We start from the raw sequence: 17,055 nt of genomic DNA on the forward strand, positions 1-17,055 counted from the left end.
AATCATCATCAATTTTTTTGCTGGAAGTATTATTATTTTCTGTTAATTACTCATCCAAAAAGTTAAAAACCTTCCAAATGCAGCTGGGAGAATGCCTACCTGATCTGTAACCTCATATTTTATTTTGTTTTATTTTTATTATTATTTTTTTATGGAAGTCACCACATCTTGTTGAAAGCAATTTTATTTAGACAAAAAATGTTACTAATGCAGAGAGTGTATATTATGATAATAGAGAACCCCACATGTAAACATGTCTCAACAATCTTGTCCAAATTTGATATTCCTACACAATCTCTTTGATTTTCTTCTTTACTGCAACTTTTATTCAAAATACATCGAAACCTAAAGAGAAAACATAAAATTAAATAAAAAGTAACAACTTTTGCATGACATACGGGCCACTGCAAGATGAATAGATAGATAAATTAAGGGTTAACAAAAAAAGTTGCGTGAACATAAAATTATACTTAGTAAAAGTAATGCTCTAAAAGTTGTTCTTATACCTAACATTTTTTTTTTTTAATTATAATTTTAGAAACATGATACAACATTTTATTCAAATAACTGGAAAATTAGACACTTATACCTAAACAAATATACTAAATAAGCCATGAAATAAGCAAGCCAAACAAAGATAAACTACCATCAGTACCACACACTTTGCTGCAACTACATACCCTATCATTAGTGCCTCCGCACTTGATTAATGCTTGCTCGTCTTCGACGGTATTTAATTCCAAGATTCAGTTGAGGAAGATCCTGATAAGAATGTCATCAACGTGTTTGAAATACCATCTACTCCATCTCTTCCAAAACATGAGGGCCCAATGACAATCCCAAAACCAAAAATAAATCCTACTTCAACACTTAAGAAATTCAAATGAATTTCTCCAGAATTCGAATAAGTTTCTTGAAATGTTGAAGGTGGCAATCTTGTCGGGCAATTTTTATTCGAAGGATATCCACATAATCCTTCGTTCCCTTTGTAGGAGGCTTCCGAAAATGTAGCAAATTGCTTGAAAAATGGAATCGGTCCCACCAATTGATTGAATGAAAGGTTTAGAACTGCAAGGAAAGTTAGACGATCTGCAAATTGCATAGGGATATCTCCTGTAAGCTTGTTGCTTGACAAGTCTAATGATTCCAGCTGAGTCAAGTTTCCTAGAATTGGTGGAATGTGGCCAGTAAGAGCATTATGCGACAAGTTGAGAAAAAGTAGCGATTTGAGCGCTCCTAATTGAAGATGTAGACAAATCAAGTGTAACCAACCTTGTCAACTGTGAAATCTCAATGGGAATCTGCCCCTCAAAGCCAGCATTTGACAGGTTCAAATAAATTAAATTCGTCAGATTGCCAAACTGAGATGGAATCAGAGAAGAACTCAACTTGTTACAAGCCAAATTCAGGTTCTCGAGATACTGGAGACTGAAAAGGCTTGAATTGTGAAGGCTACCAGAGATGGATTCGTTGAACAGGTTGAGACCAATAACACGTCCCTTCTCGCTGCAGGTTACACCTTTCCACAAACAGCAATTTTGACTCTTATTCCAGTGTACCAGTTTTGTGGACAAAGTACTATTGAATTTGAGGCTGTTCTTCATTCCGATCAACAAATCTCGCTGATCATGAAGACATTGGTCAGACACAACAAAGATACCAAAGTTGGCAAACAGTGAACATATGGTGATCAAGTAAAGCCAGGAAAAGAACGGAATTTTCATTGTAGGCTGTATAAGACACTCTCACAATCAAGAATTGAAGAGTGATGAAATTAATGGTTGGTTCAGGAGGGTGTAGACCTATGAAAATGGCCTTAATGACCTGTGGCTCAAGTCTTGGTGGTCCCAAAACCACACGGTTTTGGCAATTGGCATGTCTAGTCGAGAATGGGAGGTAAGATGATTGCGACTTTGCTTCACTTGAAGTAATGGTTATAGGCTTTCGGACAAACTTCGTAGACTCAACACACTCTCTAGCGTAGACGATGTAGTTGTCATAAGTAATTGGTTTTTTATTTTTGATTGCATGTATTATTAAATTTGCTTTTATATTTTGCTAGATTTTGTTTCAATTATTGCTTAAACGACTGAAATTGAGCAGGAATTTCATATTCCAAATAAATTGATTTAAAATATAAAACTTAAAAAAATAACCACATAAATTTCCAAGACCATTATTTCTTAGTGGCATTGCCTGGAAGAACTCAAATTTAAATCATCCCTCACAAATTTTTGTGAAAAAAAAAAAAGAAAAAAAAAGAAAAAAAAAAAGAATTATATAAAGTAAACTAGTGGTAGACCCACGCGATGTGTCGGGATATATAATTATTTTGTATAGTAATATAATGTATAATTATTTCTCTAAAATTTTTGAAGATAATTTGTTCTTCCTAAAAATTAAAGAATTTCTATTAAGTCCAATTAGGTCTATTTTGATCCCACTCAGTCAATTTTGGCCCTCTTCAGTCCATTTTAGACTAATTGGACCTTAAATTGATTCTTTTTGTAGGTTATCTTTTCAATTTTAGTTCAAAAATTCTTTTTTTTTCTTAATTTTTTGGGTTGAAAAGTATGAAATTTTATTATATTCTAGCTAAACTCTATAGTTTGAGTTAAAAGATACAAAGAAAATAGACATTAGAAATTAGAAATATGAGCTTTATATGCAATAAAAATGATAAATATTCAAAAGTCTCATTTGGTCCACATTGGTTATATTAGGTCCATTTTGGTCCTATTGGATCCATATAGTGCTAATTGGTGCATTCGGTCCTATTTAGTCCATTCTGTCCACTAAAGTTCTAGTCGGTCCAATGGGTCTTATTCAGTCTACTTCGGTCCATTCAGTCTACATTAGCTTTATTCGGTCCATATTGGTCATATTCTGTCCATTTCAGTCCTATTCAGTAAATTCTGTCCACTTTGGTTCTATTTGGTCCTATTTAGTTCATTCTGTCCACTTTGGTACACTTCAGTCCTATTCAGGATATTTGGTCCACTTTGGACAAATTTTTTCCATTCTTTCCACTTCAATCATTTTCAGTCCACATTGGTCAAATGTGGTCCACTTCGGTCCAATATGTCCGTTTCGGTCCAATTGGGTCATGTTCGGTCCATTATATACACTTTGGTCTTATTCGGTCCATTATGACCTATTCGGTTTATATTGGTCCTATTCTGTTTATTTCGGTCCTATTTGGTCCATTCTGTCCACTTTGGTTCTATTTGGTCTAATTCGAAATGAGTGGAATGCAAAATGGAAGAATTCTTAAAGAATGCGCAATATGGTGGAATCTAATGCTCTCACTATCTCTTGGGAGGTACCTAGACACCTTTTATTTTGAAGATTTATCAACCAACATGTGAGCAAGCTATTTATGATGCACAATACCATTTATTTTGAGATTTGTATATATATATATATATATCTTGCTAAGTAATTTCACAATAAAGATATTAAAATATATATACTAGGAAAATAAAATTAATTATTTTTTAATATAAATAAATAAATAATTCATTAAAATAGAATGTTTAATGTATAGTACCTATTTTTCTTTCATAAAAACAGTGTCACGTGACACTAATTACAAGATTGAGCACTGGTTGGACCTAATGCTTTCACACATGGATGTGATTGAGCACTGGTTGGACCTCATCTTCATCATCCAAGATTGCCTTCGTAGAAAAAGGATTCTATTTGAAGTTGACCTGTAAATTTGTTTAATGAAGCTAGATCTACAATTTAAAGCAGTGGCCAGTTTAGTTAGACATTTGATCATCCACAATCAATAGACTCAAAAATCTGTTTGATCGCAAGAGAAGCACATGTACCCTGGATATTTTCCTCAAGTAACACAGGAAGAAGGCATCCTCAATTTGATTGTTACAATCAGATGTACTCCCAGAATATAGGAACTTAAACATGTTTGATGTTCTTATCAGATTCTGTTGGCATCTCAAGTTTGAATCCGTGCATGAGTGCATCTAAGATGCATGGACAATGCACATAATAAAATAAGTTCATCCCACCCATCCCCGAAGCTTCTACTAGACCCACTTAATATTTTTTTCCCAATCTCTCTGCCAGTGAGGCAGGGATGTTGCCATTGCTCTTCCCTGACTTGCAGCAGTTAAAAGTTAAAAACTGACAATTTGCTGCAGCATATAAGCCACCATCTGATCTAAATTATCCAATCAATAACACCAAAACTACGGCCTAATACAAAAAATGCAGGCAATATCATGTCAAAATCATCACCATCAATTTTTTTTTTTTTTTTTTTACAAATTTAAATCATCCCTCACAAATTTTTGTGAAAAAAAAAAAGAAAAAAAAAGAAAAAAAAAAAGAATTATATAAAGTAAACTAGTGGTAAACCCACGCGATGAGTCGGGATAAATAATTATTTTGTATAGTAATATAATGTATAATTATTTCTCTAAAATTTTTGAAGATAATTTGTTCTTCCTAAAAATTAAAGAATTTCTATTAAGTCCAATTAGGTCTATTTTGATCCCACTCAGTCAATTTTGGCCCCCTTCAGTCCATTTTAGACTAATTGGACCTTAAATTGATTCTTTTTGTAGGTTATCTTTTCAATTTTAGTTCAAAAATTCTTTTTTTTTCTTAATTTTTTGGGTTGAAAAGTATGAAATTTTATTATATTCGAGCTAAACTCTATAGTTTGAGTTAAAAGATACAAAGAAAATAGACATTAGAAATTAGAAATATGAGCCTTATATGCAATAAAAATGATAAATATTCAAAAGTCTCATTTGGTCCACATTGGTTATATTAGGTCCATTTTGGTCCTATTGGATCCATATAGTGCTAATTGGTGCATTCAGTCCTATTTAGTCCATTCTGTCCACTAAAGTTCTAGTCGGTCCAATAGGTCTTATTCAGTCTACTTCGGTCCATTCAGTCTACATTAGCTTTATTCGGTCCATATTGGTCATATTCTGTCCATTTCAGTCCTATTCAGTAAATTCTGTCCACTTTGGTTCTATTTGGTCCTATTTAGTTCATTCTGTCCACTTTGGTACACTTCAGTCCTATTCAGGATATTTGGTCCACTTTGGACAAATTTTTTCCATTCTGTCCACTTCAATCATTTTCAGTCCACATTGGTCAAATGTGGTCCACTTCGGTCCAATATGTCCGTTTCGGTCCAATTGGGTCACGTTCGGTCCATTATATACACTTTAGTCTTATACGGTCCATTATGACCTATTCGGTTTATATTGGTCCTATTCTGTTCATTTCGGTCCTATTTGCTCCATTCTGTCCACTTTGCTTCTATTTGGTCTAATTCGAAATGAGTGGAATGCAAAATGGAAGAATTCTTAAAGAATGCGCAATATGGTGGAATCTAATGCTCTCACTATCTCTTGGGAGGTACCTAGACACCTTTTATTTTGAGATTTATCAACCAACATGTGAGCAAGCTATTTATGATGCACAATACCATTTATTTTGAGATTTGTATATATATATATATATATCTTGCTAAGTAATTTCACAATAAAGATATTAAAATATATATACTAGGAAAATAAAATTAATTATTTTTTAATATAAATAAATAAATAATTCATTAAAATAGAATGTTTAATGTATAGTACCTATTTTTCTTTCATAAAAACAGTGTCACGTGACACTAATTACAAGATTGAGCACTGGTTGGACCTAATGCTCCCACACATGGATGTGATTGAGCACTGGTTGGACCTCATCTTCATCATCCAAGATTGCCTTCGTAGAAAAAGGATTCTATTTGAAGTTGACCTGTAAATTTGTTTAATGAAGCTAGATCTACAATTTAAAGCAGTGGCCAGTTTAGTTAGACATTTGATCATCCACAATCAATAGACTCAAAAATTTGTTTGATCGCAAGAGAAGGACATGTACCCTGGATATTTTCCTCAAGTAACACAGGAAGAAGGCATCCTCAATTTGATTGTTACAATCAGATGTACTCCTAGAATATAGGAACTTAAACATGTTTGATGTTCTTATCAGATTCTGTTGGCATCTCAAGTTTGAATCCGTGCATGAGTGCATCTAAGATGCATGGACAATGCACATAATAAAATAAGTTCATCCCACCCATCCCCGAAGCTTCTACTAGACCCATTAATATTTTTTTCCCAATCTCTCTGCCAGTGAGGCAGGGATGTTGCCATTGCTCTTCCCTGACTTGCAGCAGTTAAAAGTTAAAAACTGACAATTTGCTGCAGCATATAAGCCACCATCTGATCTAAATTATCCAATCAATAACACCAAAACTACGGCCTAATACAAAAAATGCAGGCAATATCATGTCAAAATCATCACCATCAATTTTTTTTTTGCTTGAAATATTATTATTTTCTGTTAATTACTCATCCAAAAAAGTTTTTTTTTTAAAAAAAAAAACCACAAATGCATTTGGGAGAATGCCTACCTGGTCTGTCACCACATATTTTATTATATTTTGTTTTATAATTTTTTTTTTTTTTTTTTTTTAAGAAAGTCACCACATCTTGTTGAATGCAAATTTAGTCAGACAAAAATATGTTATTAATGCAAAGATTGCATGGTATGATAACAGAGAAACCCACATGTAAACATGTCTCAGCAATCTCGTTCAAATTTATATACCTACACAATCTCTTTGATTTTCTTCTTTACTGCAGCTTTTATTCCAAATACATCAAAACCTAAAGAGAAAATATAAAATTAAATAAAAAGTAACAACTCTTACATGACATACCGAAAAGGTTGTACTTATACCTAAACCTTTTTTTTTAGAAGGGTGATATGGTATTTTATTCAAATAACTGAAAAAGCAGAAAATAACTGGAAAATTAGATACTTATACCTAACCAAATAAACTAAATAAGCCATAAAATAAGCAAGCCAAACAAAGATAAACTGCCACTAGTACCACACACTTTGTCGCAACTACCCTATCATTAGTGCCTCCGCCCTTGATTTATGTGTGCTCATCTTCGACAGTATTTAATTCCAAGATCCAGTTGAGGGAAGATCCTGATAAGAATGTCATCAACGTGTTTGAAATACCATCTACTCCACCTCTTCCAAAACATAAGGGGCCAAATGACAATTCCAAAACCAAAAATAAATCCTAGTTCAACATTTATGAAATTCAAATGAATTTCTTTAGAATTCAAATGAGTTTCTTGAAATGGTGGAGGTGACGATCTTGGCCCTAGAGTGCACTTTTTATTCTAAGGATATCCACATAATCCTTCATTCCCTTCATAGGACGCTTCCGAAAATGTGGCATAATTAAATTGCCTCAAATTTGGAATTTGTCCCACCAATTGATTGAACGAAAGTTTTAGAACTTCAAGGAAAGTTAGACCATCTTCAAATTGCACAGGGATCTCCCCAGTAAGCTTGTTGCTTGACAAGTCCAATGATTCTAGCTGAGTTAAGTTTCCCATAAATGGTGGAATGTGACCACTGAGAGCATTATGCGACAAGTTGAGAACAAGTAGCGATTTGAGTTCTCCTAATTCTTCTGGTATTGGCCCGTCAAGATTGTTGCAGGATAAGTCAATTGAAGTGAATAGAGTTAGAATCTTAACCAACTCCATGTCTAGACCTTTATTGGTAACCGTTATCACATCTTGATAATAATATCCCATGACTTCTATTTTTCCAAATTGGAGGTGTTCAAATTGTGACTGGGCATCATCCATCTTTGCCTTCCAAGCAGAAAGGGATTCTCTGGGAAGCCGACCATTAAATTTGTTTCAAGCGAGGTCAACAATTTTAAGCATCGGCCAAAGTATTTGGCCCATAAAATTTGTTAGATCGCAAGATAAGGACATGCAACGAAGATAGGTTCTTCAAGTAACATGGGAAGGCATACTTTATCTTATTGTTCCCCAGGTCTAAGACTTCCAATTTTTTGCAATTCCCCAAAGACTCTGGTACCACTCCTTTAAATAGGTTTCCATTGAGATTTAGAGTTTGTAAACTACAATTAACCGAAAAAGAATCAGATATATTGCCACTGAGTCTGTTTCTCCTCACATCCAGCACCATTAGAGTCTCACTCATCTCATAGGAGCATTGGGGAATGGTGCCACTCAACAAATTATCTGACAGGTCAAGAACTTGAAGATCTATAGCATCACATAATGATTCAGGGATACTGCCAGATAATTGGTTGTTTGAAAGAGATAAGAAAGCAGCTAAAGTAAGGTTGCTGCCAATGCTATCATGTATAACAGAGCTGAAATTATTCCTAGAGAAATCCAGATATGTGGGAGATGGTGGGAGAGTTGGGAGTTGCCCCTGGAGTTGGTTGGAATGAAGATCTAGTATAGATAGCATAGAAGGAAGTTTGTGTAAAGGCCCTTCCAGGAGAGATTTAAGGAAAGAAGATTAGTAAGATTCCAAATCCAGTTGGGTATCTCTCCAGAAATCTGGTTAATTGAAAGGTCTAGAGTGATTAATTTGGATTGGTTTCTCAAAAAATCAGGAAAGGTTTGCAAATTTCTAGAAACCAATCTTAATGTCGCAATTTGGGGAAAGGAAGATAATGAAGAGTTAGTTTCACTATATTCAATCGAAAAGCTGTTGTGTGAAAGATCAAGATTGCATCTGGTAGTGCCCCTTTAAGTAATTTGTTATTTGATAAGTCAAGCGTCTGCAGTGTAAGAATTTGAAAGACATTTTCTGGAAATGTTCCATTCAATCCACAAAAACTGAGATGCAAGGACGTCAAATTTACGGAATTTGCAAAAAATTCTGGAACTGAAGCATTAAAGGGATTACCATCGAGATGAATAATTGAGAGGGACCTAAGCTTTGATAAAGAGGAATCAAAAGGCCCTGAAAGATAACAATTAATCATGCTCAACACCCTTAGATTTGGCGCTGAAGAAGATAAGGCCTGACACCATTCATTTCCTGGTGCTCTGATATATTTCAGAGCACTGTTGATATATTTGAACAGTTTATCAATATAGGTGTTGATTTGGGTGGCTAGTAATGGTTATTTTTCCTACTAGTTTGGGATTGCAGCTGAATTTACGTAGTTTATTGAAAGTTTTGGTAATCTATGGATGTGGATGATGGTTAGCCTATTGGTCTTGAATTAATGTGTTTTTTTGTCAAATGTCCTGTTTCATTACTTTTGATAGATTGTTTGCAAGGTTCTCATTAGTTCTTTTTCAAGTTTTTTACGGTCTTTATTATTAAGCAATCACATAATAAACCCTAAGGTTTAATCTTAGTTTAGATCTAGGGTTAAACATTAAAATATCAATTGCATTAATGATTATCCTGTAGTTTTAAAAACTATTGCAATCTAAACCCTAGTGGGACCTTTATCAATTAAATGCAGAATAAAATTTAGCTACAAAATTAGTTGTAGTTTAAGGTTATAACATTTTTCAATAAATTTTGACAAATTCATCGTTGGATTACATTTTTTTTTTTTTTTTTTATATCTTCCTTATTTGCAAAATTTCTAGAAATTTTAAAATTAATAGTGTAAGGACTCAATTTGGATTGAACCCAGAATATGAATGGGTTTTCAGCCCAACAAGCCCAAACAATAAATTTGTAGAGAATGAATTGAAGGTTTAGACGCTGGCCGTCGTTCACCAAGCATGAACCCTTCCCTTTTATATATATATAAAATACTTATAACTGTGCGCGCCCGATACCGAAACCCGTCGGACTGGGCCTCAAGTTGGGCTCACAACTTACTTGTATAGTGGGTTTGGATTTCCAACACTGGGTCGTTCCTCTCGCTGAGACCTAAGGCCCTTTCTTTTCTTTCCTCGTGGGTCTGAGTCACCTTCTCTTTTTACTCACTCTGTTCTTATACTCTCCATGCTGCGCGCCATTTTTCCAACCCCTTTCTTCTCCAAACTTCCTGCATTTATAGGCCATAGTTTAGTGGAGATGTCATAATTACTTGCCAACGAGTGCAACCGGCGGTCCACTATTATCGATCGTAAGTGGGTGGTCAGGTAGGAGTGGGAAATTATGAGGGTGGCGTTGGAACTTGGTTCCTGCCTCCATGATAGTCCTCGGGAGCGGTGGCTCTCCGGGGCGCGGCCGGGTAGGTACAGTGCAGGTCTTCCCGTGAGTCAAATATCTACTCCATGGAAAGGTGTTGCCGAGAAACGATGAAGAAGCAAGGCTCGGGCTTGCAGTACGCGTGGCCCGGGGGTGGGCTGCCGGGTATAAAGGGATTGGCCTCATGGGCCATATACCCAGGCCAGGGCCCAAGGCCCAATGTAGGATATGACGCGGGGGCCGTACAATAACTATTTACAATCGGGGGATGCTCCTCGGCGCATGGCCGAGGAGCCCTTTTTCTTCTACCTTTCCCCCCCCTCTTTACTTTACTCGCTTTTCTTATATAGTCTTCATCGTCCTATCTCGTTCTTCCATTTGTTGATCATCCATTCGTCTTTCTTCTGATTGCCCATCCATCAGAGGTCTTATCAGCACTTAAGTGGTTCACTCTGATCAACGTTGCCCTGCTAAGGGGTTGTATCACCATTAATGTAGCCAGAGGGGTTAGGTGAATGCATTAAGTGTGAAGGTGACAGCTTGCCCTAGGCTTGTCCCTTCCAAAAATTATCCTTGGCATGCCGAGGACAAAGAGGTCCTCGGCGTGGATCCGAAAAAGAGGCTTTCCCCAATTTAGCCTCGGATGGTCAGTTTTCCTCGGCGTGGGCCTTGGGCCTACTACACGATGGGCTAAGGCTATAGGCCCATAGACCCCACAATAGCCCCTCAAAACCCTGCTGCACGTTCCCTCGGATGGGGAGGAGGGTTTTGATATCCACGGGCCCTCTAGACGAATCGCCCTATTTCGGTCCGCGATAATGCTGGGGACCTTTCGACTGCCCGATGTGCGTTTTTGGCGTTTCAAGACTTAACGTGTGCCCACATTAAATTTTGGCGGCACCACGTCTCCCACTTTCAACAGTGTGATGGTAATTGTTCGGTGGGGATCTCCTGCTTTTATGGGCAGGCGGTTACATTTGGGGAACCTAAGGGGGAGTATAAGTACTGGTTTGAACCGCCTAGTTTTCTCATTTTCGCGCTTACAACCATTGATGCGTATGATTTGAATCTGGTTCAACTTGCACACTACCTGAAGAGAATCGTCATATTTCTGTAAGTCTTCTTCTTCCGGTGACTCCAAATTTTTCTTGATTCTATTCCTTCTTTTCTTCTTCTAGAATCTTTAGTCGTCCTTGGAGGATGGGTAAGTTTAAGAAGCTGGTTGAGTCCGACAAGATGATGAACAAGTTCATTGTTGACTATGGAATACCCAATAATGTGAGTTTGAAGTACTGTGAAGAAGGGGAGTGGTACCTTAAGAGGAGAGAGGGTGAAGTCGTAATCCCGATAGTCGCTTTCGTAGAGGGAGGGATGAGAATCCCTATGAGGCTAGTGACTCTCAATTACCTTAGGCATTTCCGCCTGGCTCCTACCCAATGTGCCGTGAATGTATTTAGGATATTAGGGTGTGTAGATACCTTGAATGAGAAAATGGGGCTGAGACTGACTCACCATGATGTGAACTGGTGCTACAACCTTCATCATCTTAGGGGTAAGACGTATTATATGAAGACGAGGGACGATAGGGTCCGACTCATCCAGTGTCTTCCTGATTCTAATAAGGGGTTGACTTAAGATTTCTTCATAGTGTCGGGGGAGTGGCACAACGGCTTTCATTGCCCAACAGTAGAGGGGGAGCTAGGTAGGGTATCTGAAGTAGGGGTTTTAGTATTTTTATTTTTTATAACTGTATATCCGTTTTGGTTGATTAACCACAGGAGTTTCACTTTTCTTTTCGCAGATCTGCACGCTTTCGCACGTCATTTCCACTTGGTCAACAAAGCGGATTTGGAAACCGTTCTTAGGTCAGAACTTTTCCTGAACGAGACTGATAACCAGGTTAGAGCTGCTCACAAAATCCTCGGATGCGACCCAGCTCAGAAATCACTCCTTGTCTCGAAGCACGTAATTAGAGCTTGTGACCCTCGGCTTATGCAGATTACCGTGGTGGAGGACGGTTTTGCATTTTCCGAGGGGTCTCACATACCTGAAGGCATTCCGCTAGCAGGTCCCTCCTCATCCCAACAAATAACGGTGGCCGAGGAAGGACAACCTAAGAAGGCGGGAGAGGTAGTTAAACTGAGCTCTTCTGAGGACGAATATAGTGTGTTTAACCTAGCTGATCAGTCCGAGGATCCCTCTGGTGATCTAGGAGACCCTCATCTGTCCGAAGCCGACCTCCGGTCCCTAAGAGTTGGTACTCAGGCTGAGATGGGTTTAAAAAGGCAGCCCCAAACCAATCTTCTTGACCTGCTTGAAGGCGGTTCCAAGAAGGGTGCGTCGGAAGAGTCGCAGCCCAAGCCCCCAACACCTCTGCCCCAAATTTTAACTGTGCAAACTAGGTCATCCTCTGTCCCCACAGTATCAGACCTTCAGACCAAGTCTTATGACCCTAAAAGGAAGAGACTTTCCAAGGGTAAGGAGCCAATGGATGGGAGCAAATCCTATTCCCCGCCCGAGGAAGGTAAATTTCGCAGGCCTCCGAAACAACTGAAGCTCGGTGGTCAACGGAAAGGTAAGAAGATCGTCCAACAGTCTGAGGCCCAAGCCTGGCTGCCCACTGCCATGCTCCATGATCAACCCCTGATGGATGACGCATCGATACGGGAATCTGAAGGGGCTGAGGGGGCTCTCGTAGCCGATGCCCTGGAGAAGTCTCTCCTCCTTCCCACTGACATGGCCGAGCTAGAAAATATGAGTGGGTCAGAGGTTGTCCTTGAACTTAAGAAGTATCTGGGCATGGTGGGTCCTTTGGTACCTATTTACTTTATTCGAACTTTGTTGCTTAGTACCCTCTCTTTTCTTTACGGAGTTACTTGTTTTTATTGGCAGGCTATCCAGGCTCTTTTCAGGTTGGACGAGGAGGTCGATGCCAAAGCAGTGCCTTAGCACAAGAGCGTGACAAATTCTTGAAAGCCGCCAGTACCCTCAAGAGATCTAAGGCCGGCTTGAAAAGGCGACCGAGGATCTAGAGGAGATAACAAGGGCCAGGGACACTGCTGCCTCCACCTGGCCGTGGCTAGGAAGAAAGATGAGGACTAAGCCAATTGCTTACAAGACATTGAGGGCCAGCTACAGACTGCCAAAGAAGACAATGTCTACCTGAAGAAAAAGTTGACCGAGGCAATCTATGAGAAAGGTATTACCAAGTATGCCAGGGACGAGGCTGTGAGAGCCAAAGATGAGGCGGTATTTGCAAAAATAGACGCTGAGCGCTATGTAGAACAGGCGGAGGAGGAGGCCTTCGCAGATGGGGTGGCTAAGACTGAAGCCACCCTTCGGGCACAAGTTCCTGCAGTGTGCAAGCATTACTGTTCTCAGACCTGGCATGAAGCCCTCAACCAAGCAGGGGTTGATGCCTCATCTGACCTTAGGAGGGAGGACAGGGTATATTACCCTATTGCAATTCGTGAGACTACCCCTGATGCTCCCGAGGAGGGATCCTCATTACCAGTAACTGAAAGTCACAATAAGACCGCCGAAGATACATCTGCCGCTAACCAACCCCCCGAGGAGGTTGAACCCCGAAAACGTTGGGGGAGTTAGAACTGAGGGTCAGGAAATACCACAAGACGTGGCGAGGCCTCCTGCGGACCCTTCGAGACAAGGCCCTTAGGCCTTAGTTAAAGCCTTTTGATCTGCTTGTCGAATTAATTTGCCTACTGAGTTGGGGATACTCAGGTATAATGGTGTGAATAGTTTTACCATAGGCTTGGGTCCGAGGACCATGCAATACCTTGGTTCTGTCTACCACTTCTATTTTTCTGTAAGTATCTAGTTTCCCCATAGGCTTGAATCCGAGGACCATGCAATGCCTTGGTTATGTCTAGTATCCAGGTATAATGGTGTGAATAGTTTTACCATAGGCTTGGGTCCGAGGACCATGCAATACCTTGGTTCTGTCTACCACTTCTATTTTTCTGTAAGTATCTAGTTTCTCCATAGGTTTGAGTCCGAGGACCATGCAATACCTTGGTTCTGTCTAGTACCCAGGTATAATGGTGTGAATAGTTTTACCATAGGCTTGGGTCCGAGGACCATGCAATACCTTGGTTCTGTCTATCACTTCTATTTTTCTATAAGTATCTAGTTTCCCCATAGGTTTGAGTCCAAGGACCATGCAATACCTTGGTTCTGTCTAATACCCAAGTATAATGGTGTGAATAGTTATACCATAGGCTTGGGTCCGAGGACCATGCAATACCTTGGTTCTGTCTACCACTTCTATTTTTCTGTAAGTATCTAGTTTCCCCATAAGTTTAAGTCCGAGAACCATGCAATACCTTAGTTCTGTCTAGTACCCAGGTATAATGGTGTGAATAGTTTTACCATAGGATTGGGTCCGAGGACCATGCAATACCTTGGTTCTGTCTACCACTTCTATTTTTCTGTAAGTATCTAGTTTCCCCATAGGTTTGAGTCCGAGGACCATGCAATACCTTGGTTCTGTCTAATACTTCTATTTTCCTGTAAGTATCTAGTTTCCCCATAAGTTTGAGTCCGAGGACCATGCAATACCTTGGTTCTGTCTAATACTTCTATTTTTCTGTAAGTATCTAGTTTCCCCATAGGTTTGAGTCCGAGGACCATGCAATACATTGGTTCTGTCTAGTACCCAGGTATAATGGTGTGAATAGTTTTACCATAGGCTTGGGTCCGAGGACCATGCAATACCTTGGTTCTGTCTACCACTTCTATTTTTTTGTAAGTATCTAGTTTCCCCATAGGTTTGAGTCCGAGGACTATGAAATACCTTAGTTCTGTCTAGTACCCAAGTATAATGGTGTGAATAGTTTTACCATAGGCTTTGGTCCGAGGACCATGAAATACCTTAGTTCTGTCTACCACTTCTATTTTTCTATAAGTATCTAGTTTTCCCATAGGTTTGAGTCCGAGGACCATGCAATACCTTGGTTCTGTCTAGTACCCAGGTATAATGGTGTGAATAGTTTTATCATAGGTTTGGGTTTGAGGACCATGCAATACCTTGGTTCTGTCTACCACTTCTATTTTTCTGTAAGGAGGGGTTTGTCTTCGGACTGCTTCACTGGAGACGATTCCTCTTCGGGTTAGGTTATGACCTTACACGTGGCGTTTTGTCCCGCCTTCAGTTCGAGTCCCACCTGTTTCATTTACGAGGCGTCCTTTGGCGGTTCGTTTTTCGCGCTTGATATTTCGGTGCGCGTGACGCGCCCTCATTAATGTCCTCGTGAAGTAGCACACATCCAGCAGTCTATGGCCCCTCAAAATTTGATGGCTCTGTAATTTGCACTGTTGACAATTCTCCTTTCGAATTCTGCGCGAATTAATTCCCACCAACATTTATCCCCTATATAAGACTCTTCGGGGGGAAGGTTTCTTCACATTCCATGACTTCCCAAACGCAAATAGAAAGAATACACACCCTCAGCTCCCCAAGCCCCTTGAATAACCCTGTCAGAGTTGGTAGCTATGGGGCAGCTTTGGGCGGGTGTGAGGACATCTGTGCAAAGAGCCGTCGTGGCCGCAGCCCCCACTGGGTTTCCGGCGCGACAGAGTTTAGGCGTAACCCCGATGGTGCCATGCATGGTGGCCCGGAGAGATGTCGTTGAAGTACCTAATGTCTCTCCTCAGAGCGCACCCCCGACGGAGGAGATGTGTGAATTCACGTCACGGCCGGTGCCCGAGCGTTGTCGTCTCCTACGGCTAACGCTCGTGAGGGTTGGAGAGAATCAAGGGAACATCATGAGGGAAGGTGTCCCGGTGCGCCTGCATCTGTACCTCACTTTGTTCAAGCTTTGGTGCACCTGGCCCTCCCCACCCCCTGCTTTTATTGTCAAGCTCTTCCATTCTCTTGATGCCAATAAAAGCACGGGTTGACACTTCCCTCTGGCTAGTTTTAGGGCGGGTCCACCTGGGCCTCTGATTGTAGAACTAGCTGGAAGGAATAGTTGTAAAGCAAGCCTGCTTGAGCCTCTGATTGTAATTTGTAACTTTTCTTTTTATGAAATACCTCTCATTGTAATCTGTAACTTTTTTTTTATGAAATAATATCAATCGTTCTCTTTTCGCTGTCAAATCTTTTTTTTTTTTACTTCGCCAACTTACCGTAAAACGACCACCTAGAGCAATCGCCTGGTGCGCCGGCCAGCGCACTAATCCTTCCCACAGACGGCGCCAATTGTAAGGACTCAATTTGGATTAAACCCAGAATATGAATGAGTTTTCAGCCCAACAAGCCCAAACAATAAATTTGTAGAGAATGGATTGAAAGTTTAGGCGCTGGCCGTCGTTCACCAAGCATAAACCCTTCCCTTTTATATATAAAAAAAAATACTTATAACTATTTACAACCGGGGGATGCTCCTCGGCGCATGGCCAAGGAGCCCTTTTTCTTCTACCTTTTCCCCCCCTCCCTCTCTTTACTTTACTCGTTTTTCTTATATAGTCTTCATCGTCCTATCTCATTCTTCCATCTGTTGATCATCCATTCTCCTTTCTTCTGATTGCCCATCCTATCAGAGGTCTTATCAGCACTCAAGTGGTTCACTCTGATCAACGTTGCCCTGCTAAGGGGTTGTATCACCATTAATACGGCCAGAGGGGTTAGGTGAATGCATTAAGTGTGAAGGTGACAGCTTGCCCTAGGCTTGTCTCTTCCAAAAATTATCCTTGGCATGCCGAGGAGTCCTCAGCGTGGATCCGAAAAAGAGGCTTTCCCCAATTTAGCCTCGGATGGTCAGTCTTCCTCGGCGTGGGTCTTGGGCCTACTACACAATGGGCTAAGGCTATCAGGCCCATGGACCCCACAAATAGCTATATCATCAATAAATTGTTTAAATTACAAGTTTTTATAATTTAAAATTATGTATAAAATATGATTTTATAAATTAAATAGTAAATAATATCTAATTGACACAAAATTTAACGTGTATTAAAAACTTGAATAACAAGCAATTTAAC

The 17,055-nt window shown here is 39.6% G+C and overlaps 1 protein-coding gene and 1 pseudogene across 1 annotated transcript; both read right to left on the minus strand.

Moving 5' to 3' along the window:
• Positions 1-733: 733 nt before the first annotated feature.
• Positions 734-1,724, minus strand: LOC112020811 (receptor-like protein 49). The gene is made up of 2 exons (XM_065778359.1): positions 1,358-1,724; positions 734-1,236 (listed from the first exon to the last, which is right to left on the minus strand). The coding sequence occupies exons 1-2, from the start codon at positions 1,722-1,724 to the stop codon at positions 734-736; spliced, it is 870 nt and encodes a 289-aa protein (XP_065634431.1).
• Positions 1,725-6,766: 5,042 nt separating this feature from the next.
• On the minus strand, positions 6,767-10,056 carry LOC112037272 (receptor-like protein 9DC3; annotated as a pseudogene).
• Positions 10,057-17,055: the final 6,999 nt, after the last annotated feature.

This window comes from Quercus suber, unplaced genomic scaffold (genome assembly GCF_002906115.3).
Source record: "Quercus suber isolate HL8 unplaced genomic scaffold, Cork oak 2.0 scaffold_180, whole genome shotgun sequence".
Lineage (NCBI taxonomy): Eukaryota > Viridiplantae > Streptophyta > Magnoliopsida > Fagales > Fagaceae > Quercus > Quercus suber.

What these genes read in the sequence shown, in the direction of transcription:
- LOC112020811 (XM_065778359.1), bottom strand. Translation starts at nt 1,724, where the DNA reads ATGAAAATTCCGTTCTTTTCCTGGCTTTACTTGATCACCATATGTTCA. An exon ending in TCTGATTCCATCTCAGTTTG is followed by an intron (nt 1,237 to 1,357) that starts GCAATCTGACGA and finishes ATCTTCAATTAG; the next exon opens with GAGCGCTCAAATCGCTACTT.